The 27,557-nt window shown below is 39.4% G+C and overlaps 1 protein-coding gene across 2 annotated transcripts in view; it reads right to left on the bottom strand.

The window, feature by feature from the left end:
* The window catches only part of RAD50 (RAD50 double strand break repair protein), a 40,052-nt gene extending 25,925 nt beyond the window's left edge, over positions 1–14,127 (bottom strand). Inside the window, exons 1-8 of one of the 2 annotated variants that reach the window (XM_037906621.2) lie at positions 13,932–14,127; positions 11,212–11,394; positions 10,380–10,463; positions 9,131–9,282; positions 8,116–8,301; positions 7,763–7,967; positions 3,941–4,069; positions 2,283–2,448 (exon numbers count right to left, since the gene is read on the bottom strand). In XM_037906621.2, the coding sequence (XP_037762549.1) occupies positions 2,283–2,448; positions 3,941–4,069; positions 7,763–7,967; positions 8,116–8,301; positions 9,131–9,282; positions 10,380–10,463; positions 11,212–11,340 (1,051 nt within the window). In that variant the 5' untranslated portion in view covers positions 11,341–11,394; positions 13,932–14,127. Of the gene's footprint in view, positions 1–2,282; positions 2,449–3,940; positions 4,070–7,762; positions 7,968–8,115; positions 8,302–9,130; positions 9,283–10,379; positions 10,464–11,211; positions 11,395–13,828 lie in introns of both variants that reach the window. The other variant, XM_037906622.2, reaches the window with a different exon arrangement.
* Positions 14,128–27,557: the final 13,430 nt, after the last annotated feature.

Raw genomic sequence — 27,557 nt, 5'->3', positions numbered from 1 at the left:
TTTTTTTAACTGATTTATGTTAAACCAATGTAAATTCAGTGTACAAACAAGTCCTAAGGGGGGGAAAACCAAACAACAATCCAAAAACAAACAAGAAACCCAACTCACTTCTGTTGGAAAATTTATTTTTACCTACTATTGTTTCAAGTAACTTATATGATTTCTAGAACTGACAGACATTAGAGAAATTTTTTTTCCCTGTTTTTTACTTTGTACCTCTGACAGCATTTTGTCACTTCCCCCCCATGTAGTCAATAAGGCTGAACCTGTCAACTGAGTTCAGTGGGACTATCCTCATTTACTTGCGAGTGTGTTTGCAGCATTGAACCTTTACTCAGTTTCCCCAGTCTGTGTGGGCCTTTTACACAGCAGCAGGGGAGAATGCCCTTCCACTTCCAATTTTTTAAAATAGGAAAACGTAATTGCTGTGATCCCAGGAAAGTGGGATGTCTGTCTTGTGCAGTATTCAAAACAACATTTAACTTTTTTTTTTTTTTTTTTTTTAAAAAGACTAGATTTCAAGTTTCATGTTATTTTTCTAAAATAAATAAAAATATTAACTGACTTAAAAAAATCATGAAAACACTTCTACAGTCTTGTAAATTCCTTTTAAAAAAAAAACATTAAAATTGAATTTTGTGTCTAAACCAGGGGTTCTCAAACTGGGGGGTCGTGACTCCTCAGGGGGTCACAAAGTTATTACATGGGGGGGATCAAAAGCTGGCAGCATCCAAAACCCCACTTCGCCTCCAGCATTTGTAATAGTGTTAAATGTAAAAAGAGGCTTGCTGTGTGTAAGGGGTCACCAATACAAAAGTTTGAGAATCACTGGTCTAAACTACCCCAAATGCCCTTTTTAAGGTCTATTGGCATTGCCATTTTTCCCACATTTTGCAACATTTTATCATTCCCCTATTTTAGGCTCCAGTTGTCTTCAACAAGACCTACATTTGGACTCCATGAAGGCAGAAGAGTTTGCACTAGTAAATCTTAACAGCAGATCACAGCTTTTACTTGCTTTGCAATGAAACAAGGCATTGGAGTTCTCAGTCTGTATTTTGTACAGATTTAAAAAAAACCCTAAAAGCAAAATGTTTTTCTTTGACCAATTCAACAAAAAGCCATTTATTCTAATGCAGGAATGTTAGTAGGTGGGGCAAAGGAATGCAGTGGCAGATCAGCAGGAGATAAGCTGCCACCAATATTTAAGATTATTTTTTACTTTTCTAAGTGCCTATTTTGTGGCCTTAGCCATTCAGCCAATTCAAATTACATAATTATGAAAATTGCACTAAAATTGCCAGCTCACATTTACTTTCTTCTCTTTCTAAATCCACATAAAATTCAGTATATAGGTTTTAAAATTGTTTTAAGTAGAAAAGCAATAACCTCCCTCCATACCATGTGTATTAAGTTAATTTGTCCTATTAAGGAATTTTGGTAATTGTCTGAATCAAGAACACAGGACCTAAGGGGTTAATTACCACAACATCAAGAAGGAATGTCCATCGTTTAAAGGTCATGCTCTTACTATCTGAGTAATCCTGTTCCATTTATAGTCCTTCCAAAGATCATTATTAACTATACTATCAAATATTGATATTATTATAACTGTAGTTATGACAACACTTTCTGTTTATAGATATTTTCGTAAAACTTGTAATTAATGTATGTATCTTGAAATAATTAATAAGCTATACAGAACATGATGCATGGTATTTAGGGATTTTTAAAGAAACCACATGAAATACAACTTGCCTGAAGTCAACCCTTTGGGTATGTATGGTGCACTCACTTCCCTCCCAACAATTTTCTTGGCTAAAATCCATTAACTAAAATTGGTGACAGATCTCAATTCCTCCAAACTGGAGGACTCATGCTAACGCAACCAGCTCACAGAACAAACATATGCTTTGTAAATTGTTAGACTGATGACTTCTTGGTGACCTAGAACAGAAATGCCCAAAATGGCTCCTTTTCCGCAAAAAGTCCATAAATGAATGAGTGCACCAATGTCAACATTATTGGTCAAAAGGGCACGTGTACAATTGAAATCCCATGGAGAAGACTAATGACCTTTTGGTTATCTCTGACAGTGAAGGTCAAAGTCTCAAATTTGAACTTTGACCCCCTGCACTAAGCAGTCAATACTGAATAAGTATAGCACATTTCAAGATTCTCATTGGCTCAAACATGGAAATTCTGTCACTCATCCTTTTACAAGTGTCTATATTATATTAGATAATTTCTGCATTTTTTTTTTTAAAATTAACCTATTATACCTTGTTCAACAAGTAATTCTGATTTCTCTCTGTTAAATCTCTGACACTCTTTGCTTGCTCTATCCAGCTCACGTTGACAGTCTGTTAATCTCCTTTCCTTCTCTTTTACTGTTCTCTGATGGTTCTGGTACATATCCCTTAGTTGGTCATCTGTTCCTTGAAAAACCTATGCAGTCAGAGTATACTGAAGTATTAAAAAGTTAGCTTTTTAAACTGATTTGTAACAAAATACTTTGCCCATGCTTATAAACTATATAATACATTTTCCAAAGGTTAAACACAAAATTAAAAAAGATAAAATATCATCCGATTTGTAATTTTTACCATAAGACTACTCAAACTGCAGTGCTAAAAGGTATTTTGGGTTAGCTTTAATAAACTTCTTACTGCAGAAGTTAAGCCACAAGAACTAAGTAAAATTATCTGGGTCCAATAAAGGGATTCTCCTTTTTCATATTGATAAAACAATATGATACATACTTTTTGTGATACATGCTCTTGGACAAATTCTTTCTAGTTGTCAAAATAATTTCAGATAATTAGCACAAACATAATAAAAGACCACTAACTTTTTCACTGGCTATTTTAAAGGGGAGAGAAAACAGGAAGATTTGTGATGTTAATGAGAAGAGATGTCCTTGTACTTGTAGGTCAAGTTTGGGTTGCTCTGCTGTCCACTGCCAGTTAATGCCATTTACATATGGTCATGACAAGTCATTACTACTCTATAAAATTGCTCACCCCATTGTTCATCACACTGAGCAGTTCATTCTACTCTGTAGATCTTGGAGGGAAAGATAATAATAACAGTTTTAATCCCCATCTCCCTACTAAATCAAAAAAACACATCTTCATGATGTATTCTAACAGCTACTTGCTATATTTAAACCATTTATTTTAGGGGTCATTTTTGTTGATGGTGGCCACTCCTTAATACTCGTGGCTGTCTGGTTGCTCTTCACTCAGAGCCACAGCATACTGAAAATTCACTTTGTAGTGTCGTAAATTGCTCAGAAATCATACATGCAGAATAATATTTATGGATATCTGTATTACTACCTAACTACATTATACAACAACCTATTGCATCTTGCCTGCTTGAAAACATCAACAATGCTGGTGACCGATAATAAAAACAGTACTGATTAGGAGGGTCAGCCACACTTAACTGCTTAATACTCTTAGCAAACCGTATATTTTAAAACCACAGCCACCATCTTTCATAGTTTCTTTGCACTTTTTTTTACTGAGTTTTTATAAACTTTGCCCCCGATCCAGAAAAACACTTAAGCATGTGAGTAGTCCCACTGAACTGAATGGGACTGTTCATATTTTTAAGTGTTTTCCTGGATTGAGACTTTACTAGTGGGGGGATTTTAAAAAAAAAAGATTTATTTATATATTTACTGAAGAATACTCCGTTGAGTACACTAAAAACATTCACAACTTTCTGTATTCAGTTTTACAACAATTGTGACCAAAAATGCTTGGAAAATAAAACCAACAGAACAAAAATACACTGTTCTGGCTATAGGTACACAAGTTTTGGAAAATTTATGGTTCATTCTATAGTAAATGTACTATTCATTCTGTAATACATGATTGCTTCTGATTTTTTAAGATGAAGGATGGTGATACACAGGATTTATAAAGCAAACCTTCTCCATCTTCTGTTGTAAATCTTGGTTATCTTTTTCCATCTGCCTTTTCCTGCTGTCCAGAGCTTTAATCTCATTGTCAAGTCTCACTACTTTTGCAAGATTCTGTTCAATTTCTGCAAGATGGTTCTGAAAGAAAAGAAAAGAAAAGAAAAGAAAAGAAAAAGAAAAGAAAAGAAAAGAGGATTGCTAAAGTAAATTGGCTTCACTACAGTTTATGGATTTTATAATCAAATTTTCTATTTAAATATATTGCATTTTAAAAATGGGTCATTTCCAGCACCTACAAGTTTATAAGGAGTTTTAGACACTAAGACAAGGGTTCTCAAATCTTTTCAGACCTTGCCCCACATGTTAATCAAGACATCATCTTGTGGATCACCTCCCCTTCCTGATTAGACAGCATCCCTGCAGCAGCTACAGTCATTACTTAAATGGAAAAGTAATATTAACAAATTATTTGAAAGCTTATTCTTCAGAGAATTTCCCCCACCATTGATGATAACCTCAGTGATCAAGTGCTGGCACTCACCACCCACACTGAGAATGGCCTTCAGAGCAGGCAGAAGACAGGTGCAGTATTCCTAGACCTTACTGTTGAATATGACATGATCTCGTATACAGGCCTATTATACAAACTGTCACAGGTCCCACTGAAGCAGGTTGTCATGGCTGTTGACTGTTGTTGAGAAGTTGCTAATTTAAAATTTTGCTTGGACAAAAAAAAAAACAAACATCCCAGCTCCTAGAGGTCCCAAAACAATGGTTTACCTTATGGCTCAATTCTAACACTAACACTTTTCAGTCTCTTCACAATGACCTTCCCAATACCACTGCCAAGCATTTTATCTATGTCATGACATCTGTCTGGTAGTACAGTACCAGGATTCCAGTCACCTAGAAGTGCTGAATGTTGACGTGAAAGAGATGGCCTACTATTGTAAAAGATGGAGCTCCTTCCATCTACACCACATAAAAGCCAACAAACTGCTCAACAGCCTCCTGAATGGACAAAGGCTGGACCATGACCCAAAGCCTGTATATCTAGCAGTTACACAGGGCTGTACACTGATTTTCAAGGAATACCTTACCAAAACGTTGCTGAAAATAAAGACAACAGCCTGATCAGCAAATCAGCTGGTTCTACCTGGGAAGCCAAAGCACAAACACTACTCCTGGAGGGGCGCAGAATTCATACTGTCTGCAGATTTCTTGACTCCCCCACAGAAAAATGGGGGAGCAAAAAAGTCTGTGGGGAACACACGCCCCTTCTGCGGCAGCCCAGGCGCGTCTGCTGGGAGAAGCCAGCAGATCACCGTGGAGGGGAAGGAGGGAGGCTGGGCTTGCGTGCATTCGGGAAAGACGTTATGGGGGTGGGACTGGGCAGCTGCCTGCATGCGAACGAGTAAGAGAGACTCACTCTGTCCCTCTCGCTCACCGTTGCTGCGTCCCGGGCTTGGAGGCGTAGGGCTGTGTGAAGCAGGCTCTGTCCCTGAGGCAAAGCATAAATGTAACAACGAAGGGCTACTCTACACTGGCAGTGCTTTAATGTGGCTTGTGTGGTCACAAGAGAGCTCTCCTAGTGTTCTAAAAAAACCACCTCCACAACAGGTGTGGCTCCCAGCACTGGTGCACTGGCGCTTTACAGCGCTGAAACTTGTTGCGCTCGTGGGGGGGGGCGGGCAAAGCTGCAGCACTGTAAATTGCCAGTGTAGACAAGCCCTAAGCAGGCAGGCTGCTAATGTTCCCATTGTTAGTTGATTGTTCCCATTCTTAGTCAATTAAGGCTCCTTTACCTTGCTATAGTGGTGTAAAGGAGCCTTATAGACTCCTCAGCTAGGAAAGAGTATGGGCTTTCTCGCTTTTCCTGTGCCAGAGAGGCACAATGAATGGGGTAAGGTTACAGCTCAGGACCTATTTTACTTATCCATTAAAAAAAAATGCACAACAGTGATTAGCAAAACTGTATGACTTTCATGTGTGAAAGTGAACAATTTAAAGCAACATTCTATTTTACAGAACACCAAACACCAAAATAAAAGTAATGTAATTTAAATGAAAATCCAGGATTACAACTGGAATGCAGGGTATTGGTTACCAAGTATTTGTAATTTAACTTTCATGTGTTTAGGAAATACTGAACAGTTATTGTGATTTTTTCTGTATGATAGTTAAAATAAATTACCAAAATAAGTGAAACTGGTGTGATTATATTGCATTATTTTGACAAATAAAATATGCAGAATTTTACATTTTTTGGTGCAGAATTTTGGATTTTTTGGTGCAGAATTCCCCCAGGAGTAAAACAGTAAGAAACCCTGGGCTTACCTTGTGTTATTCTGTAACGGAGTATTACTCCCTGGTGTGTCTCATCTCACTTCACACAGGACTCTTAGACACTCAGCTGAATGAAACCATGCATATAACAAGCACCATGAGACAACACTGTCCCTCCTGACTTCAGGCAACAAGTAGCCTTGCAGAATCTGCTCCCTAAGGTGCAAGACATGCCATATCTACCCATTTAAAGATTTGTTTAATCCACCGAGCCAACATCTCAGCTCATGGCACCCCGCTTGGACAATTCCCCTAAGGATCCTCAATATCACTCCCAGGTGGCATACTAGGGGGTAAGAACAAGCTTCTTACATAGCCAATGACTATCTTATAACACATCCAACAGTCCAGCCCTCTGGTTTTGACCTTCTACGCGATCTTTGGATGAAGCTCAATCACTTTAGATGTGGAGTGATCAAATGTGCTGCTAATGACAATAAGTAGGGCTTCTGTAACTCCCTCCTTTCCTGCTGTGGCCAGTTAGAATATGTAGGCCACATACTTACAGGCTGCACCCATCAGCAAGGGATACCTTGTTCCCTCATGGATATGTGTAAAAAAATAATGACCTCAGCTATTGTATGGTTATCTAAGCATCTTAAACACACTTGACTTGACTGTCTATGTAGATGCAACACAATATAAAAGCAATGTATTTAATGTATTTTAACTTCTTTTAAAGATAGCTAACACTCAGTTCTCTGCATACCGTGATTAAAAACTTCTGCACTAGGGTATCCCAGAAAAACATGCACAGTACTACTAATGGAAGAGTTACTGAGACAAGAATTGCTAAAATTTATCTACATTGGTTGTAGCTATGGAATGTGTCATGACATCATGGTAAATACAGGCTCAAGGTATCATTTACTTAGAGGCAGGGAGAGGGTTTTGTATAGATGCTTTTCTACCCTGTGCTGACAGTATATTCAAGTACTAATATATTATTTGAGGGGAAGGTAATAGATATGAAAATATGCCACCCTGTGAAACTATGCAGGTTGTATAATCAATCTTCCAAAATCAGCTGTTGAGGTGCTTGAGTAAATGTTGAAAATTGCATTTTCCCAAAAGTTTTGTAACTAAACCAGACAGCTTAAGAAAGGAAAGATACATGTTGCTTTCAAGATTTAGCCTGAAAATCTCCAATTGGATGTAAATTAATTTAAATATAAGAACAAATAAACTGGTCCAAGATAGTGTAAAGTTAAGAACAGATCATTTCCACCACATCTTTGAATATAAATTCTACTCATACAATTTCATTATTTGTCATGATGAAAATGGCCTTAAGTTCTGCTCTGAATTTTATGGTTAAATGGCAAAAAAAATCCCCCTGATAATACAACATTAAACTGGAGAGATTTTAATCACAAAGAAGTCAGGAAATTCCCATAGCAAGCAACCTTTACTCTCTCTCCCCTAGTGAATATGTACACTATTACAATAAAATCTTGAATTACATGATCATACAAATAAAATTACCTTTAGAGGATCAAGTCGATTCTCAATAGATTTTACATTTTCCTTAGAAGCAGCCAGTTGAGCTTCCCTATTACTAAGATGATCTTGAATTTCACGTGCTTTTTCTTTATTCTGTTTTAGATATTTCAGTTCCGTCTGACACTCTTTTACCCGCAAGCTTTGCTTCTGACGTACCTGACGAAGAGTTTCCAATGCTTTAATATACCTTTCAAAAAGAAATCCATGTGTAAATTTCAAATTCTATTGGCACATGCAGCTTTACGAATGAGCATTTTTAGTGAGCATTTAAACAATTATAATTAAATGAAAGGAGTACTTTACTGTAATTATGTTAGTTATGGAAAGAAGTAAACCTTGTTGCTGAGAAGATCTCATCAAATTTTTGTTTCAGGGCCCTTCCCTCACTTAAGGGCCAGTTGGATTCTTCTTGATGACAGAAAATGACATTGTTAATCACAGATTTGGAAACACCAAGAGCGCTGATCATCTCTCGGTCAATTTCTGCACACTTGGAACTGAGACTGACCTTTTCCCCATGCCTGTGTACATAGATTAAGAAAGTGCATAACAATAAGATGACTACTGGTTGCTGTACAGTTATGATTTTTTTCAAAAATAAATAACATTCTGTATAATTTCAACATTCTAACCCATACTGTTTTGATGCTAAGTCACAAATAATTACTTTTACAAGGGTAAATGTTTTTTGCCCCTCATTCTTCTCTCACTTTTTCCATTTTTAACTCGGAATACCTCATTTTCAACTAAATGGATTTTGATACAGCACTCCTTTGATTTCAAGCTATCTTTCTGTAACTTAATGTCATGTTAGCCACGTATATAGCACCAGTTTGCTAACTATGACTGCATAGCCAGCAGAGGGAGCAAAAATCATAGTGATCAGTGCAAAACAAATGATCTTTTTAAAAAAATGTCAGAGATGAGAGTCAAACAAACAGATAGGTACTTGGAATGAGTTGGAACGGAACTATTTCCCCACAAAATTACTTTAATTTACTTCTGCAGTGCCAACAGGACATAAAGTGAACGTAGTGCATAAACACCACCTTCAGAACTAAACTATCACTGAGTGACTTAGGCACCTATGTCCATGGAAAACCAACGAGACTTTGGCCATTTTGAAAGTTTTACCCATTAAATCTAGGGATTTCTTGTAACACATAAAACAAATAGACAAGGCAGTGGGACTACATGTAACTTTTTGTTAGACTTAATTTAATCTGAAAGAATAGGTGAAGGTTTGAATGAATAAATTATCCACTTATCTCTTTTCTTACATGAAAAGATACAGACAAAGCAAATGCACACTCAAACTAAGAGGCAACGTTTAAAAAACCTACAACTTACTTTGTTCTGGTAATGATACCTTCAAGAGTTTTAAACTCTGTTTTCTTGCCTTTCTGAGTACAAACCATGGATCGCTGGACAGCTGTAAGCTCTCCATTAACATCACGAAACTGCAGTCGAATCTGAGCTCTGACATCTGTTTCATTAGCAACCTTTGGCAGGAAAAAATATATGAAAACTTATTTAACAAAGAAAACTTTTGTGGTCATCCAAGCATCTGTTCCAAAGCCGTAAGTGAAATCTTGGCTCCACTGAAGTCAATAGGAGTTTTGCTATTGACTTCAATGAGGCCAGGATTTCACTCAAAATCATTTTTTGGCCTAGAGGTTATCCAGGATTCTTATGCATACCTTGCACTTTGGGTATTCTTATACCCTAAAATGCAAACACTCCCCCACACCCATCTGATAAACAGTTATCATCAGAGGGCCTTCCCTTAAGTAAACAGAACAGAAAAATAACCTCCTCCAAGTCAGACACCAAACATTCATTTCTGTCAATGGGACTACTCATAGTGTGCAAGTCATGGTAGGATCCGGGCCTAAATCATGCAGAGAGCAGATCTCTATACTGTAGGTTAGCTCATATGCAACGTGTCCACATTATATTCCCATAAAATCTTATTTATTTAATATCAGTAACTGGAAAGGAACAGTCCATGTTCAAAATATTTCAGTTAAAACCATCCATTTACCAATACTGACTAAGAAAATACCAAATACCAAACAACTATTTGACAGACATTTTGTACCAAAAGACATTATAAAAAGTGATCAAGTCACATGTTACCTATTCTTGTATAAGTATTTTCTGGGAACTAAAACTTATAAAACATAGCCAGAGAATAATGAAACAGATATTCTCACACTGAAACTAAATACAGTTGTGAACATGAATTTAGCATTTTTAAAAAAGATTTAAACAATTTAACATCTTAGATGTGGTATATACACATGTGGAAATCTTTCATAAAGTAAATTAAAAGGTAAATTTAACTGCAAAACAATCTAGTTTGTAATGTTAAGATTGTGAGAAAAAAGACAACCAAGAAATTTAAGGTTGACAACTCATTTCTTGTAATTTCTCCCTCCCAACTTCAATCCTTGCTTTTGTATTACATTAAAATGGGTGATTTAAGTAATTAACTCTTATTGGACTCCCCCCATTTGTGGCACAGTCCAATGTTCATTAAATATTTTGTCGTATCTACTACCAGTTAGACATACAAGCTAGCCATCATGACTCCTACCTTTGGATCATGAACAAATGAGTGTCCTTTGGTGCCAGGAGGGAAATCTCCAGTGGAAATATATTTAAGGCATTCAATGATAGTCTACAAAAATGGAAATAAATAGGTATCAGTAATATCAATTTAGAGCAAGTAAAAAGCTGGACTAAAGAGGCAAAACAGTAACAGTCTTTAAATACCTGAGAACCAAGAAAGGAGAAACATAATGGGATGAAATTAAGATAAGTGTTCTTTCTGAGTATTGGGAAAAACTTCAGGGCAATAGCTCTAATTATCTTGTGGAATAGACCTTCAGGTGGAGATATTCCAATCAATAGTGGATTAAAATTAGATTGGACAAAACACTAGTAAATGTACAATATGGCATAATTCTGCATTGGCAAGGAGATCAATTAGATGATCTAATGCAGTTTCTCAACCTTTTGGATACCAGGGACTAGCTTGCTGCCTTCCTAAACTGTGTCAGGGAGTTCTCAGGGACTGGCGCTGGTCCACAGACTGACTGGTCATTGAGAAACACTAAACAGATCTTTCCCATCTCTAATTTATATGGTTCTAATACCTAGCGCATAAACAGGTATTTGTAAAACAACTAAGGCTCTGACCTTGCAATGAGCACCATGCAGGCAGAATCCTGTGCCTACGCAAAGCTCATTGCAGAATGCAAGCCTGAAAGTGGAGCCCAAATTATGCAAGTGTCACAAAATGCGAACTGTTTAAGGTTTTATAATTTTATTAATTATAAATTCATATAAACAATCACTCTTGTTTGTATGAGTTTGTAATTATTTATAATGACATGAAGCTTGTTTGTACTGTACAAAAGTCTTACCGTTTTTCCTGCACCATTTGGCCCCACCAAAATGGTTAAAGGACTAAAGAAAGTGATAACTTGTTTGTCTTTGTCCTCTACCCCAAAACTCCTCACTCCAAGGATGCTCATCTTATCAATCTTAGACATTTCTGTAGAATATTTTTCTTCTTTTCTGAATCCCAAAAATTAATTTTCAAAATCCTACAAAATAAACAGTTAAATTTAGTGATGATTTAGGTACCAAACATTATCCCATTCTCCCAAAAAATCTTGTACTATCAAAAAAAGAGTATGTTATGTGTAATTTAAGAAAGCAGAACAAAGATTCTTTGATAATGGTTGAAGGTGTGGATTACAGACACTCCTTTAAATTATTTTGTAATGAAAATTTTATTTTGGTTTGGAGATTTTCTCTTTTACAGTGAAAAACCAAACAAAATATAGATTGGTAAATTAAGAAACTTACCATTCTTTACTTATTCCCCATTACAACTAAACAACTATGGTCAGCCTAAAAATGTTTAACATTTCCTGAGTGTTTAGTAAAAGAAATATCCTGAATTAACTATAGTAAAAACTATAACTGAATTTTATGAGCTTTTGCTCAAAAGGTGTCAATAAGAAAAAGTTATAGAAATTAACACTTTTTCTTGAAAAATTTCAAAATTTGCTGTTGCACTACAAACACAGTATCAAAACTCAAGCACATATGGACTGGCTTTCAGGTTCTTCTACAGTAATCTCCCTCCCCAACCCCCCTCCCCACAATCTAACATTTTAATTCACATAAGGTCCTAGTGCTATGAGATGTTTTTGTCTTTGATAGATTTACAGGCCTAGACCTACAATCATGCAGGCTGGCCCTGGCAGCCACATGGAGTTCACTGAAATCAGTGGAACTCAGTACAGGCAGCAGGATCGCAGCCCATGTAGAGTAGCAGCCGTGTTAGTCTGTATCCGCAAAAAGAAAAGGAGTATTTGTGGCACCTTAGAGACTAATAAATTTATTTGAGCATAAGCTTTTGTGAGCTACAGATGGAGAGTAAAGGGATTATTGATAATGAACACAGAGAAAGGAGTTGTTGGATAAAACCAAGATGTGCATTTTAGTTGTTTGGCTATTATTTCATTAGGTGAGGCATGGAGCAGTTTGCCCTGTGCATCATTCCCTGTCAGTGATCACTGCAGCATGATATTTTTTGAGAATGAAAGGTTATTTCCCATGACAAGCAATTTACTGCAGCAACAGACGGGGAGTAGAAAAAAAAGACATTTCTCAGCAATAACAGATCGCTCCTGATGCCACAGGTTATTTATTATTATTCAATTCCACGATTAGCTATACTACAGTAGCTGCTAGAAACCCCAACTAAAATCAGGGCTTCGTTGTGCTAGGCACTGAAAAAACACATAGCGAGAAACAATTTTTGCTGCAACAGTTCTCAGTCTAGACAAGACAGACCAAATGTGAGGTAAAACTGCAGCACAGAGAAGTGAAGTGACTTGCCCAAGATCACAGTACAGTACAGGACAATGGTTGAGTCACACACAGTACATAGGTTTCCTGAAACCCAGTCCAGTGCCCTATCCTCTAGAACGTTACTCTGGTGGGAGTGGGCACAGGAAATTTCCTGGAGATAGCAAGACACCAAAATAGTAGTGGGCGAAAGGAATTTCCCTAAAATGGCACATTTCCACGGTGGGGGTGGAAATTTTCCAGCCATAGCAGATTAGGACACCGGCAGTGGGTGCAGGATATTTTGCCAAGATGGCAGATTACCAGGGTGAGCGGGGGCATTAGGCATTTTCCAGAGAAAGCAGGTTATCAGGGTAAGTGGGAGCACAATGCATTTTCCAGACATGGCACATTACGAGGATAGGAGTTGGTATGTGGTATTTTCTACTGATGGTGAGTTGGGGAGGGGTAGGCACAGAGAATTTTCCAGGGATGGCAGGTCAGTCGGTGGGGTAATTTCCAGGATGCCAAGTTACCACGGTGGGGGCGGACAGGGGGAATCTTCTAGGAATGGTGTGTTGGGAGCATAGTGGGGGGGGGCACAGGACATGTTCCAGGGATGAGTTTCAGAGTAGCAGCTGTAGCTCATGAAAGCTTATGCTCAAATAAATTGGTTCGTCTCTAAGGTGCCACAAGTTCTCCTTTTCTTTTTCTAGGGATGGTGGGTTAGAGGCATGGGCACAGGGCATTTCTGGAGATGGCAGGTTGGGGGTGGGCATGGGGCATTTCCGGGGTGGCAACTTGGGGGGTGGGCAAGGGACCTTTCTGGGGATGGAGGGTTGGGAGGGGGCACGGGGCATTTCTTGGGGTGGCAGGTGGGGACAGGGCATTCCCAGGGGGTAGCACGTTGGAGGGATGGACCCGGGTCATTTCCGGGGGTGGGAGACTGGTTTTAGGGGGTGGGCCCGGGGTATTTCCGAGGGTGGTTGGTTCCAGGGGGTGGGCTCGGGGCATTTCCGGGGGTGGCTGGATCCAGGGGGTGGGCGCGGGGCATTTCCGGGGATGGCGGTGACCGGGAGCTGCGAGTCCAGAGCGCCTTTCCAAACACATCATACCCCAGCCCGGCGCCTAGCTAGCGCCGGGGCGGGGGGCGGCCGCCCAGCGCTCCCCTTCACCTGCCTTTCCCAGTGATCCCCATTCCCTCAGGAAACAGCCGCAGCCCGGGCAGGGCACGGCGCCCCCCCGCAGCAGAGACCCCCGCGTGGCTCGCGCCCCAGGTCACCTCACAACAGGCCGCAACGCCGCTCAGGCTGGTGGTTGCCCGCCCTCTGACGCCCGGCCTCCAGCGCGAGCGAGCTCGGCCCCGCCCAATTCAAGAAGGGAGCCCGCCCAGCTGAGCTGCTTGTGTCCGGCCTGAGCGCGCGGCCTCTCCACAGGTCTGTCCGGTGACGCGCCCCACAGAGCGGCCACCCGGGCCCGGTGCGAACGGTCTTGGCCCGGAGCCTAGCCAGGCACCAATGGTTCCCACACCGATCTCAGACCCTCTCCCACCTGCATCCCCGAAACTTACATCAGCCTCCAGTAGACCCACCGCAGACCCCGCGCATCTTCCCCATTCCCATATCAACCCCCCACTCTACCCTCCTCAAACCCCCCGCATCTTCTCCATTCCCAAAACCCCCCACTATACCCTCCTCACAACCCCCGCATCTTCCCCATGCCCATATCAACCCCCCACTATACCCTCCTCACACCCCCCGCATCTTCCCCATGCCCATATCAACCCCCCACTATACCCTCCTCACACCCCCCACATCTTCCCCATTCCCATATCAACCCCTCACTCTGCCCTCCTCACACCCCCCGCATCTTCCCCATGCCCATATCAACCCCTCACTCTGCCCTCCTCACACCCCCCACATCTTCCCCATGCCCATATCAACCCCTCACTCTGCCCTCCTCACACGCCCCACATCTTCCCCATGCCCATATCAACCCCTCACTCTGCCCTCCTCACACCCCCCACATCTTCCCCATGCCCATATCAACCCCTCACTCTGCCCTCCTCACACCCCCCGCATCTTCCCCATGCCCATATCAACCCCTCACTCTGCCCTCCTCACACGCCCCGCATCTTCCCCATGCCCATATCAACCCCCCACTCTGCCCTCCTCGCACCCCCCGCATCTTCCCCATGCCCATATCAACCCCCCACTCTACCCACCTCACACCCCCCGCATCTTCCCCATGCCCATATCAACCCCCCACTCTGCCCTCCTCGCACCCCCCGCATCTTCCCCATTCCCATATCAACCCCCCACTCTGCCCTCCTCACACCCTCCGCATCTTCCCCATTCTCATATCAACCCCCCTCTATACCCTCCTCACACCCCCCGCATCTTCCCCATGCCCATATCAACCCCCCACTCTGCCCTCCTCACACCCCCCGCATCTTCCCCATGCCCATATCAACCCCCCACTATACCCTCCTCACACCCCCCACATCTTCCCCATGCCCATATCAACCCCCCACTATACCCTCCTCACACCCCCCACATCTTCCCCATGCCCATATCAACCCCTCACTCTGCCCTCCTCACACCCCCCGCATCTTCCCCATGCCCATATCAACCCCCCACTCTACCCTCCTCAAACCCCCCGCATCTTCTCCATTCCCAAAACCCCCCACTATACCCTCCTCACACGCCCCGCATCTTCCCCATGCCCATATCAACCCCCCACTATACCCTCCTCACACCCCCCACATCTTCCCCATGCCCATATCAACCCCTCACTCTGCCCTCCTCACACGCCCCACATCTTCCCCATGCCCATATCAACCCCTCACTCTGCCCTCCTCGCACCCCCCGCATCTTCCCCATTCCCATATCAACCCCCCACTCTACCCACCTCACACACCCCGCATCTTCCCCATGCCCATATCAACCCCCCACTCTGCCCTCCTCACACGCCCCGCATCTTCCCCATGCCCATATCAACCCCCACTCTGCCCTCCTCGCACCCCCCGCATCTTCCCCATTCCCATATCAACCCCCCACTCTACCCACCTCACACCCCCCGCATCTTCCCCATTCCCATATCAACCCCCCACTCTGTCCTCCTCACACCCCCCGCATCTTCCCATGCCCCTATCAACCCCCACTCTACCCTCCTCACACCCCCCGCATCTTCCCCATGCCCATATCAACCCCCCCCACCCACCTCACACCCCCAGCATCTTCCCCATTCCCATATGAACCCCCCACTCTGCCCTCCTCACACCCCCCGCATTTCCCATGCCCATATCAACCCCTCACTCTACCCTCCTCACACCCCCCGCATCTTCCCCATTCCCATATCAACCCCCCACTCTACCCAGCTCACACCCCCCGCATCTTCCCCATTCCCATATCAACCCCCACTATACCCCCCTCATACCGTCTGCATTTTCCCCATGTCCATATCAACCCCCACTCTACCCTCCTCGCACTCCCCGCATCTTCCCATGCCCATATCAACCCCCCACTCTACCCACCTCACACCCCCCACATCTTCCCCATGCCCATATCAACCCCTACTATACCCAGCTCACACCCCCTGCATCTTCCCCATTCCCATATCAACCCCCCACTCTACCCTCTCATACTCCCCGCATCTTCCCCATTCCCATATCAACCCCCACTCTACCCTCCTCACACCCCCCGCATCTTCCCATGCCCATAGCAACCCCCCACTCTACTCACCTCACACCCCCCGCATCTTCCCCATGTCCATATTTTTGTTGTTCTCTGAATTGTCCATTTGTTCAGTCAGTCCCCATCTCCCTTCTCTCCCTCTTTCCTTCATTCCCTTCTCTCCCTCTTTCCTTCATTCCCTTCTCTCCCCCTTTTTTTCCTTTTTTCATATCACCAATGGATATGGGGAATGGGAGGGAAGAAGAGAAAGGGGAGAGGAAAGAACAACAGAAAAAAATAATGAGAAATTGTGAAAAATATTTTTTTCCCATAAAAACTACGATTTCTTAACTAGCTTTCCACAGCAGTTAGGTCACCTGTCTCTGGGCCAGCCTTGGGTTACTGATAGGGGCTGACCGGGCTGCGGGTGCTCTTTATTGAAAGAAGTTATTTAATCCAACTCTGAACATCTGAGAATAGGTGTGTTAAAGCTGTCTACATAACTAATTATTATTTTAGATCAGTACATGCTGCCTCCCTGATGTCAAGTCACCTCAGGGCTTGAACTCTCACTACTTTGGCTTTAGCAACCAAGGCTAGGCAAAAACTTTGGGTTGTCCAAAACACAGCAGCCAGCCTTCTGAGTCAGGTGAGGCACAAGGAACACATTGGACAAGTGCTCTGCACTCTGTGCTGGTTGATATTCATTTTTTTGGTCTAAATCTTTAAAGACCTTAATAGGCTGAAACTAGATTATTTTATCATGTACAACCCCCACTCTCCAAGACTACCTCACACATCAGCGACACCAGAGCACTTTTCCCTCACTAAAGAAATGAAGGCTAAATGTTATCTGCATTTGGCCCTAGGTTATGGAACACCCCCATTAGAGATCAGAATATGCTCTAATCTGTCCAGTTTCAGAATCCAGCACAGTCCCTCCTTTTCATGAAAGTCTAACTAAACTAGGAGGTTGTATGCTGATAATTATATATACATAGTACAAGTGATCAAACCAAAGAGGAGTAAGAACACACTTTTGTTTTTATTTTTAAACCCACTTACTCTGTTCAGCACTTCAATACTAGCAAGATAATTATTCCGATTAAAACCTAAAATAAATGATGTTCCAGGTCAGTGGGTAAGAGTGGCATCAGAGCTGAGCTATGCACCTCACATGGCAAAATAATCCCAACCATATTCTTGGTAATTGTGTGTGTTTGAGGGGACTTTTTTCTACATTCATGGCCTGGGCTTGCACATCCGTGGCAGAGCAGTGGTTGTACCATGACGCTGATGTCAGTGTAAGCCATGCAGCTGCTCTCCCTCAGTGACAACCTTGAGCCAGGAAATGGTTACAGGTTGTAGTCTAAACAGTATTGTAGGAGTTGGCGATTTATGAACTTGAATGAGAAGTCTATAAATTCATACAAAAACCATAAAAATCCCATTTAAAATATTAGTGCTTATTGTAGGATTAGAATACAATATGGCAATGTATCTTACTGTAGGATTATTATTTTAAAATTTAATTTTGGGGACAAAAACAACCTGTCCTTTAAATCCACCTGGAAAATAAATAGTGTTTAGAGATTAGTGTAGTGCAATTAATTTATTAATCTCAGTGCCATGAGGTGTTACTGAAGCTAAGGATTTAATAGGATTCAAAAAAGGATCAGACATTTAGATGAGTAATGTCATGGTGGTGGGCATGGCATAAGAACCTAAACAAGATGGATTTAAGAATACCTTCAGTTACGTTACATAGGATAAATAATTATAAGGGCTCTAAACCCTCATGTTTTAGTACAAATATCTGTCTCTTACATCCTTATTTAACACTAATCACTGCATTATTTAGGTGCTAAAATACCACTACTGCAGTATGAAAACCTAGATAGATAGCCTTTTCTTAACCACCTTAAGTAGGAAACTATTTTCCCCGTAGGCACACTATTATGCAGATTTTACACCTTCCTCTGAAGATGCTAGTATCAGCCACTGTTGGAAATAGGATACCAGACTTGAGAGTCCATTGGTCTGATCCAGTATGGCAATCTTTATGTTCCTAAACACTATAATTTTGGTTGCAATAACATCTCCATTACAAATCCCTGTTTTTAGTTGTTCATAACTTTCTGAAAGTCTTCTTGTGGGCTGAATTTTTTCATGTTTTAAAAAAAGGTGGAGCTATGTTTGGGTTATTGGAGAAGGAAATAAAACAAAAACACCTCAACAACTTTTTCCACTGAAAAAAATTACGATTTCTGTTGCTCATCACTGAACAAAATCACTTCTAGTCCTCACTAAACAAAAAACTTCTAGTTGTCATTAAAAAACTAGTATATTTATTTATTTGGAAAACAAGCACACACCCAACTAAATTATAAGAAAATTAGAAACAATTAAAAGTTGCTCCCTGATCTATCCAATGGGGAATTGCTAGACCCTATGTAATTCTATTGCCACAAAATTCATCCCTCCCATAGAATTTTGCAGGTGAATCTAAGATGTTTTCCTGTACACAAACAGCTAACAGATACTTTCAGTCTGAATTATTTATCTCACATGCACAGAACAAATCAAGAAATAACAACAGTGAACTCTCCATATGAGCAGCAGTCTGTATTGGACTGTCATAACTAAGACATATTGAATAATTTGGATTCCACTTTTAGTAAATAAACAGGTATTTATAAAACACAAAGTAGGAGCTACACCTAGAGAAGTCATAACAGTAACAATCTGCTAATGTGTTTGTCAATCTTTGGATACAGTGACAGATACTGAAGCAGTGAGGCAGCTGGTTCCTGTCGACGGTTGCTGGGATAAAGAACTAAGAGTTCAAGTCACTATCATAACTTTCAGATCTGACCCTGCTCACAATGGGGAGAAAAAGAAGAGATGCACCTCCAGCCCCATTGCAAGGAGCTTCACCCTCTTCCTGGGTGGCTAAAAGTCCCTAGACCCCTCCTGTGCTTTTCTGGGTACCTCTGAAAACTTTACCTTTTGCATTTGCTGACTTTTTGGTGTTTGAACTTGTAACCTTAACATTTTATGAATATAGTTTGTTACATACATTTAATATACTTTGAGTCTGTTCTAGAGATGGACCTGAACTAAAATCCTGGATCTCAATATCCTTTAAGGTTTGAAATCTTAAGATGGATCTGAGTTTTGCAGCTGGTCCTTATTTCTACAATGGGAGGACCAATCTTTTACATTTAAACATCCCCAAACTTTCTGAATCTGTACTTTCCATCAGACTCATCTCTGGTTTAAGTGATTGACAGATGAAGTTGGTTTAGACTTCATCATGAGTTCTGACCTGAGACTAGTTTTGTAGCTGATAATTCAGGCAATGACTATGAGCCTAGTCCCGTGATAACTCCACTGATGAAATCATTGTGAGTGATAGTGAAAAGGTATTCATGGAGTTTGAATAGGCTTTGAAGTATTAGACTTTTATTGGTAAATGTCTATTTCACCATACACACACAAAACAATGAAAAATATTTCCATTGATAATAATCAAAATTCACAGACAGGCAAAGTAAGAAAAATATTGCTTGAGAACTTCTTAGAGTTTGATTTAAGGATATTTACCATACTTTGTGTATTTTGACATGTGATGACAGTTTGTGTTTTAATGATTATAAAGCTTAAACTTTTTGAATTTCAACATCTACTGTCATTAAATAATTATTTTCTGACTGCCCTCACTGTCTGACCACTCCATAATTTCATACAGCTATGAACACTTAAATTGATAAAAATATAAAAAATGCTTAAAATAAAAATTGAATTCTGCCAAGCCAAGTGTAAGTAAAAGTCAGACCCATTAGCTGTCAAGGGCAGGTACAGCACACACAGAACAGGATTACATGATATGGTTGGGGCTTGATCCCTTGTGCCTATTTGTCATTACTGTCTGATCATGATCTGGTTGCTACATAACGCAATGCCATTAACTGCACCACACCTTTAAGTGGAGTCACCTCCATTGTACATTTTTATCTGCCTGGTAGTCCCAGACATCTAATAATAAAGTTGCAGCCTGATTAAACCCATATCAAATCTCTCCTGTCCTCCTTTTGGTATAGCCGGACAACTCTGCTGTCTCTCTCTTTTCTCCCAGGGGTACAGTTCTTCCACATTGCTTTTTGTGATGGTCTGTTTTTAATAATCTCCTACCAAGGTTTCTTTCATGAGAGACTTTATTCATTCTAGCATTTTCTGTTCTTCTGAATGACAATTTATTATCTCCCAATTAACATGAAGCTTAGTACCTAACTCAGTATAGGAGTCATTGAGGGATTAGATAGTAGGAGTGCACTGCGTTATTCTTGAGCAGTCTCCTTTGGCTGGCATTCAGAACAGAGTTCAGATTTCCAGAAATGGTTTTTAGTTTAAAAAGCTGAAGAGATTTGTAGTCATATCAAGATATTAATGTGGAGTTGTGCCCCCTAATTTCAGACTGCCACAATGATGAGTATGGCCTAAAAGCCATAACAATAATACATTTGCAGTAAATAATATGGACAATTAAAGGCTTAGATATGGATTTTTTCCCTATAGGCTAGAGACATCATAATGGGAGAAGAGGTCCACAGAAACTCATGTTCAACAGCTGTCTTTGCATATTTTTTCCACACCATCTCATTATGAACCCATAATGCCACAACCCTCTTTTCTTTCAAATTCCTTTTCAAGACCCATTGTTATCATGATGCCTACAAGAAACTGCCAACTGATGATGGGTAGATAGAAGGCTAGTTTATATCTATTAAAAAAATATTGCACATTTTATCCCTCTCCCAAAAGCCCCATATAATGCTAGTCATCTTAGATTGTAAGCAAATTGGGGCAAGCACCTTAAATGTCTGGAAAGTGCTTAGCACATTGTAGATGCCACTGGAATCGAGAAGATGATGGTAAATAATAATCAAATGTGACATAGCACCTGTTCCCCATCTGTCTAGAAGAAACATTTTATTTTAATTGTAATATTAAAACAAATAATTAACACCAGTTCCTGTTTCAGCTCTACACTGTGGGAAAAGGAAATCTCTTCTAACCAGAAAAAATGTTTTTGATCTTGGTCTTCCTTGCCAGTTGCTCAAACCTACTGCTGCCCTCTAGCTGAGCCTAGGATAGCCTGTTGGTGGACAATGGTGTAGGCAATAACTCCTATATTTAAGAATTCCAAAAGGTCTTTTCATTCAATTAATGAGTTTCTGTGCTTCAGTGAATCTTTATTTTGCTGAATTTCAGAATTAATCATGGGAGTCAGAAACATAGCTTTTCAGTTGAAATATTTTTAGCCACCATATTTTGCAAGACAAAGCAATATCTATTCATATTCATAAAATTAGTACGTTATCCAGAAAATAAGTTCTGCCTCGGCTGACTTGTTTATGTGACATACGTCTTCTGTTGCCTTTAAAAGGAATCTATAAAGTAGGAAAAAGTTCAGAGTACCTTCTGTAGTACAGAAATAGGGTGACTCTTCTATCCTGTTGTTCAGAGGTATGTGTTTAACCTTTTTTAGCAAGTTTTTTATGACCAATTTTTGTCTTCTTGTAAGCACTTGGCAAACATATTACAGTAGTTTTTGTTCTTTATGCAGACTCCACTGATTTTTCAGCACATGCACCTTCCCTTGAAAAACTGAAAGACTTCTCTGTACACACATTTTAGGGCTAGTGGGGGCTTTCGTTGCTAGTTTCTATTCTAATTTCAATCATGGATTAGCTAGTTGACTTTGGTCAGCTAACCCTTTCTGTGCTTTGGTTTCTCCATCTGTAAGGTTAATAATGCCTAGTACATTTCACAAAGGATAATGAGAGTTAACAAAGTAAAGTTTATAAAATGCTCAGAGATTCTTTGGGCTTTTAAAATGAGCTATTATTATTTACAAGGAAGAATACCAGCTTTACAACTGATCCGGCAATCAAATCTTCCATTGAATGGAGGATCTCATCTAAAATAAACCAAACACAAGAGTTCCCCAGGTGTCCAGGTTTCCAATGTGACGTCTGTGATGTGAAAGCATGAGCAGAATCACACATCTATATTTAACAGCATGAGGATTACTCCCATTTCCTTTGTAAAAGTTTTTGGTATCATGTAGCAAAATGACAAATCTTATCTGCAAAGGTATTTTTCCCTTTTTGATGTCAGAGTGAAAGGAAACCCCCGTCTCCCACAGTGAGGCCTCCCACAATATGTAAAATAATTACGACTCTGTACTTGTACCTTTTCCTACATGAGAAAATTTTCCCTTTATGATACACAGTTAATTTAATATGCAAGGTGTAGGTGAGTATATATAAACAGGTTCCGATGTCAAAAATGCATGAATCAAATACAAGCTTTCCTAGAAGTGAAAATGCTGTTTCTCTATTTGTTCTTGTTGAGTTGTTGCCTATCACTCTCTGTGGGCAATGAGATAGAAGAATTTAAAGAAAACTTGGAAGCTTTTGTGAATTTGACAAAAAAGCAGGTGGGCCATTAACTTTTCCCCTTCATTTTCTTTCGCTTTTTTGCATTGTAGCATAAAGTTCGCCACTTTCAACTCCGGTTTACAGACATGGTTTCTTGTTTATTACAATTGAATGTTCAAGTTACTGTGTGTTGAATCCTTTTCTGAAGTCAGTGCGGCAATTGCTTACCCAAAGGAAGTTCAGAAATAGAAATGTAGATGAAGATGATATGAAGCTAGAGATAATGAACAATGGCAATGTACGTTTAAAAGCATCGGTTTACAATATTCCTTTTTTTTTAAATTTAGATATTTCTTCCAATACTAAAGAATTGTGAGGTAAGAATTTTTTTAAAAGTTTTTTTATTGTTATAATTATTTCATATTATGGACATCCACCTAATGCAAATTATTGATATTTATCTGTAACACACTGTTAAAAAGAAGATAACTCAGTGACAGTAGCAGATATGTACTGTAGTTTAGTAGAAAGATTATATTAATATAGACTACTGTAGATTAAATGCAGTTTATATATTTGAAAGGTTTAATTATGATCTGAGATACAAGTATATTTTAAAATTTCCATTAATTATTATTATTATTATTGTTATTATTATTAATTCTGTTACATTTTAATTGAATGGTTGTAGACTTCCAGGGTCATATTTAATGCCAATAATGTTGAGGACAGTAAATTGTTAAACAATGCCATGAAAAATCTGATCCTATTACCACTGAAATCAATAAGAGTTTTGACATTCACTTCAGTAGGAGCAAGACTGAGCCTCAAAAGCCCTGATCCTTTTAATATTTACTCATTGTCCTAACTTTCTGCATGTGAGTAGTTTCATTGAATTTAATGGAACTACTCATGTTATACCAATAAAATAAACACCAGCAGGATCTTATTAAAGGGAATAAGGCAAAATGCCACATTTATTGTGAATACAGAAAGAATCATAGTAAGCAGTTAGTTATAGCTATAACATTTCATTCAATTTCATATTTATTCACACATTCATTCACACACACACAGGTTCTGCAAGGTTGTTATCATAGTTACCAGCCTTAGAGCTGCGCATGCTAAGACATTGGACAGGTGGCCTGGACACGAGGAGGGAGCAGGGCCTTGTCAGATGAGCATCTGATGCTCCTGGAAGTTGGTTTGCAGAATCAGACCCCAAAGTTCTCAGTTTCTAGAGTCCATTTTTATAGGAATTTATTCCTATGCCAGTCTGTGGGAATTGCTTCAACATGCTGTTGCTGACTCAATCAGCAGATGGCACATTCCTGATGGCTCCGTGCTGCCAGATGTTATCTTGTTCTTCGGTTCTCCCATCTTTGAGGCTGTTGGGTAGATTCCAGTCTGCCCTCCGGGGGTCATCTCGTTGTCTCCACTCTGCGCATTCGTCGGCCGATCAATACTGAACTCCTAGGCTGGCACCTCCCTGATCATTCATTTATTATCCACACCAAGCATACATCCACATACATCCTCTATCTCTATTTTAGTCACAATTGTTAACAAAGCGAAATAAATACAGCAGAAGGGCGGGGAGTCTCTGGGTGCTGTTTCTTTTGTTACAAAGTATCGCTTTGAGTCTCTCTCTGTGTGATAGTAGTTGTTACAAAGTATTGCTTTGAGAACAGACTCTGTCTTAGGATGTACTAACACAATTAGCAGCTTGCAAGTTTCACACAGAGAGGGAGAGAAACAGTAAAAAATAAGAGACCAAAACCCAAGAGACCTCTTAATTAGTAATACCCTGGAATTTAAACTATGGGGAATGAAACTCATTTGTGATTTTAATACAGAACTTCTTTAATATGATCCAACATAACACTCATGTGCATAAAGTTAAGCACACGTGGTAAATCTTTGCAGATTTGGGGCTTTAGTCTGTCTAGCATGTGAACTGCAGTGCATATAGTTGGTTACTGAGTTGTGTGTGAGTGATTAATATTTAATTTGTTTGAGTAGAATATAATTTTGTCATTGTTTTATATTATAGTGCAAATGTGCTCATGATTACCTTAGTAATACTGAGAAACATCTGGAAAAATTAACAGAAAAATTTAACGATGAGCCAAAGGCGAAGAAACATCTTTTTCTGATGCGATTCAATATGAAGAATCTGATGTATAGATTAGAGAAAGGAGATAAAGTAAGTTTATTGGTATGTTTCTGATAATGGTTACACAGGTGGAAACCTGAGATTATTACTACAGGTCTGCTTATTTGTCTGCATTAACAAATCCAAAACGAGCCTGGACAAAATCCTGGCCCCTTTGAACTCAATGGAAAAATTCCTGTTGACTACAAAGGGACAGAATTTCATCCTCTGTACCCACAAATTGTGCAGACGGCTAGTCTATACAAAATCATATTTATATCATTGTTTGACCAGACTCATCTCTCACCCCCATGTGTTTGTTTCGCCTACCTGTTCCATCTTGTCCTCAACTATCATTGTAAACTCTTAAGGGCTCAATCCTACAAAGTACTGAGTGCTCTGTTTCCCATCCAGCTAAGCACTTTTGCCCATTTTTATCTTTAGACATGTGAATAATCCCATAGAAGTTAATGGGGTTTGGATCAGACTCTTAGTCCCCTAAAAGATGTATTAGATTTTAAACTAAAGGTGCACTTGAGATTAGCTAAAAGATCAAAACGATATGTGAAGGTCAACTAAAACCCATTAAACAGACACACAAAATAACCCAAAAAGAAACATTCCTGTTTTTCCAAGGTCTTATTTTCTTTGTTCACTTATGTAGATGATTTCTCTCTCCTTCCTGAAAAATTTACATTGAACAAAATGTCATTCTTAATTTGTGCTGCTTTTTTGTTTCAACCAATGTTTCCTTTTTTAAAAAATGTTGACTGTTTATAGCAAGCAAAATATTAACTCTTTAATTTTTCTAGGTAAATCCATCTAAAAGCTGTGAGACAAAAGAAGCAGGACTGAAGAGGGCATTGCATTTCTATAAAAAGTTCTTTGAAAGACTGAATGAATTTAATTGCATTAAATCCCAGTGAACTGAGAGGAGCAACCCATTCTAGTGGATGTATGTTTTAGGTAACATTAAGTATTAAGAAAATATTGCAGAATTACCATGGAAATATATAAAGACACACACGTTAACATGAATATTTAAAACATACCAAATGTTTGTAACTTAAATTTATAGTGCATTTATTTATTTATTTATTTATTTTATTATTTTGGAGGGTGCCTTTATACTTATATAAAGCCATAGCATTCAAACTATGTTACAGAATGAAAGGGGCAACTAAAATAATGAATTCCATCTTATTCTTTCATGAGGTATTTTAGTATTTAGTATCATTTTAAATGGTCAAAATTAAATCCTGTAAATGAAAATTATTTAAAATGCATATTAGATGGTAGAATTCAGAGTTCTGTCTGTCGACATCTTTGAAAACAGATAATAAAAACTGGCCTAATCATTACAGCCTCAAATCACAAAAGCACTTCAGAAAATACTTACCTTTCACTCCCATGGCTGTCAATGTACTTTCCTGAATCAGGGCCCAACTACATTTCTATGGCACCCATTACGGCTCAGTATATTTATTGTATCAATGTCATAGCACAGTGGTTTTCAATCTTTTTTCATTTGCGGACCTCTAAAAAATTTCGAATTGAGGTGTAGACCTCTTTGGAAATCTTAGACCCAAGGCTGAAAACCACTGTTACAGTATATTTATGTCAACAACTGTATATTTATGTCAACATATTTATTGTGGAAACAGAATGTTCATATTTTATATAATTCCAGACTAATATTTATTGTCAAACTATGTTAGATTGTAAACTCTTCGGACAGGGACTATGCCTTCGTATCTGTTTGTAGAGAAACTAGCATAATGGGGCTCTGATCCTAAGTCTTCGCACTACTGCAATATAAATATTATATTAGAATAATAATAAATAATTATATAAATTTAATGTTTAATTTGGATGTACTAGTTTTATCTAAAATTTTGTTTGGAATAGTTTTGAGTTAGTATTTTTATAAAATGAATTCTGTATTCATGATTTATTTTCATAAATAAAGATATTGCTTTACATACACTAACTACAGTGTGAGATGAATAATCTGTGGATTTTTTTTTCCAATCATAATTAAAAATGATACTCTAAAAATAAAAATAAATTGACCACATTTTACATACTAGAGAATATTTCTGAAATCAAAGGCAAAGGTATTTTTCACACTCATTAATCTAGAGAATTTTTTTGGCATTGTAAGGATGTGTTTAGACTCTATAAAATGCTTGTAAATTGCTGCATATATTAATCTTACTTGTAATGTATCTATCCCAAGCAATAAGGTAATATGTAAGTTTTGCTTTATAACTGTAAAAATGCCTGCTCTGAACTTGTGAACTCAGGCAAGAGGAGTGGTTCTCCCGCCCCTGAAGGAGGACTATCAAAACTAAGCGGGCCAATGTGAAGAATCACGATAAAAAGACAGGCTAATGGCCCTCTCACACCCGTAAAGGTGCTATGTGTAAGGAAGCTTCTCCCATCAACCTAAATTCTGGAAGAAGGAAATAAAGATCTCTGACATGAGAATTCTTCTCTCTTTACTGTATGAACTCTGATAGGGCTGGGGCTAGGAAAAAAAAGAAGAGATCCCTGTGGTCAACCTGGATTAGCCCTAAAAGACATTCAGTGCTGACAGATTACATCTCTGTCACCTTTTGGAACCATAGATG

The sequence above is a fragment of the Chelonia mydas genome, chromosome 8 (assembly GCF_015237465.2).
Source record: "Chelonia mydas isolate rCheMyd1 chromosome 8, rCheMyd1.pri.v2, whole genome shotgun sequence".
NCBI lineage: Eukaryota > Metazoa > Chordata > Testudines > Cheloniidae > Chelonia > Chelonia mydas.
This window is presented reverse-complemented; position numbering and strand designations above follow the sequence as displayed.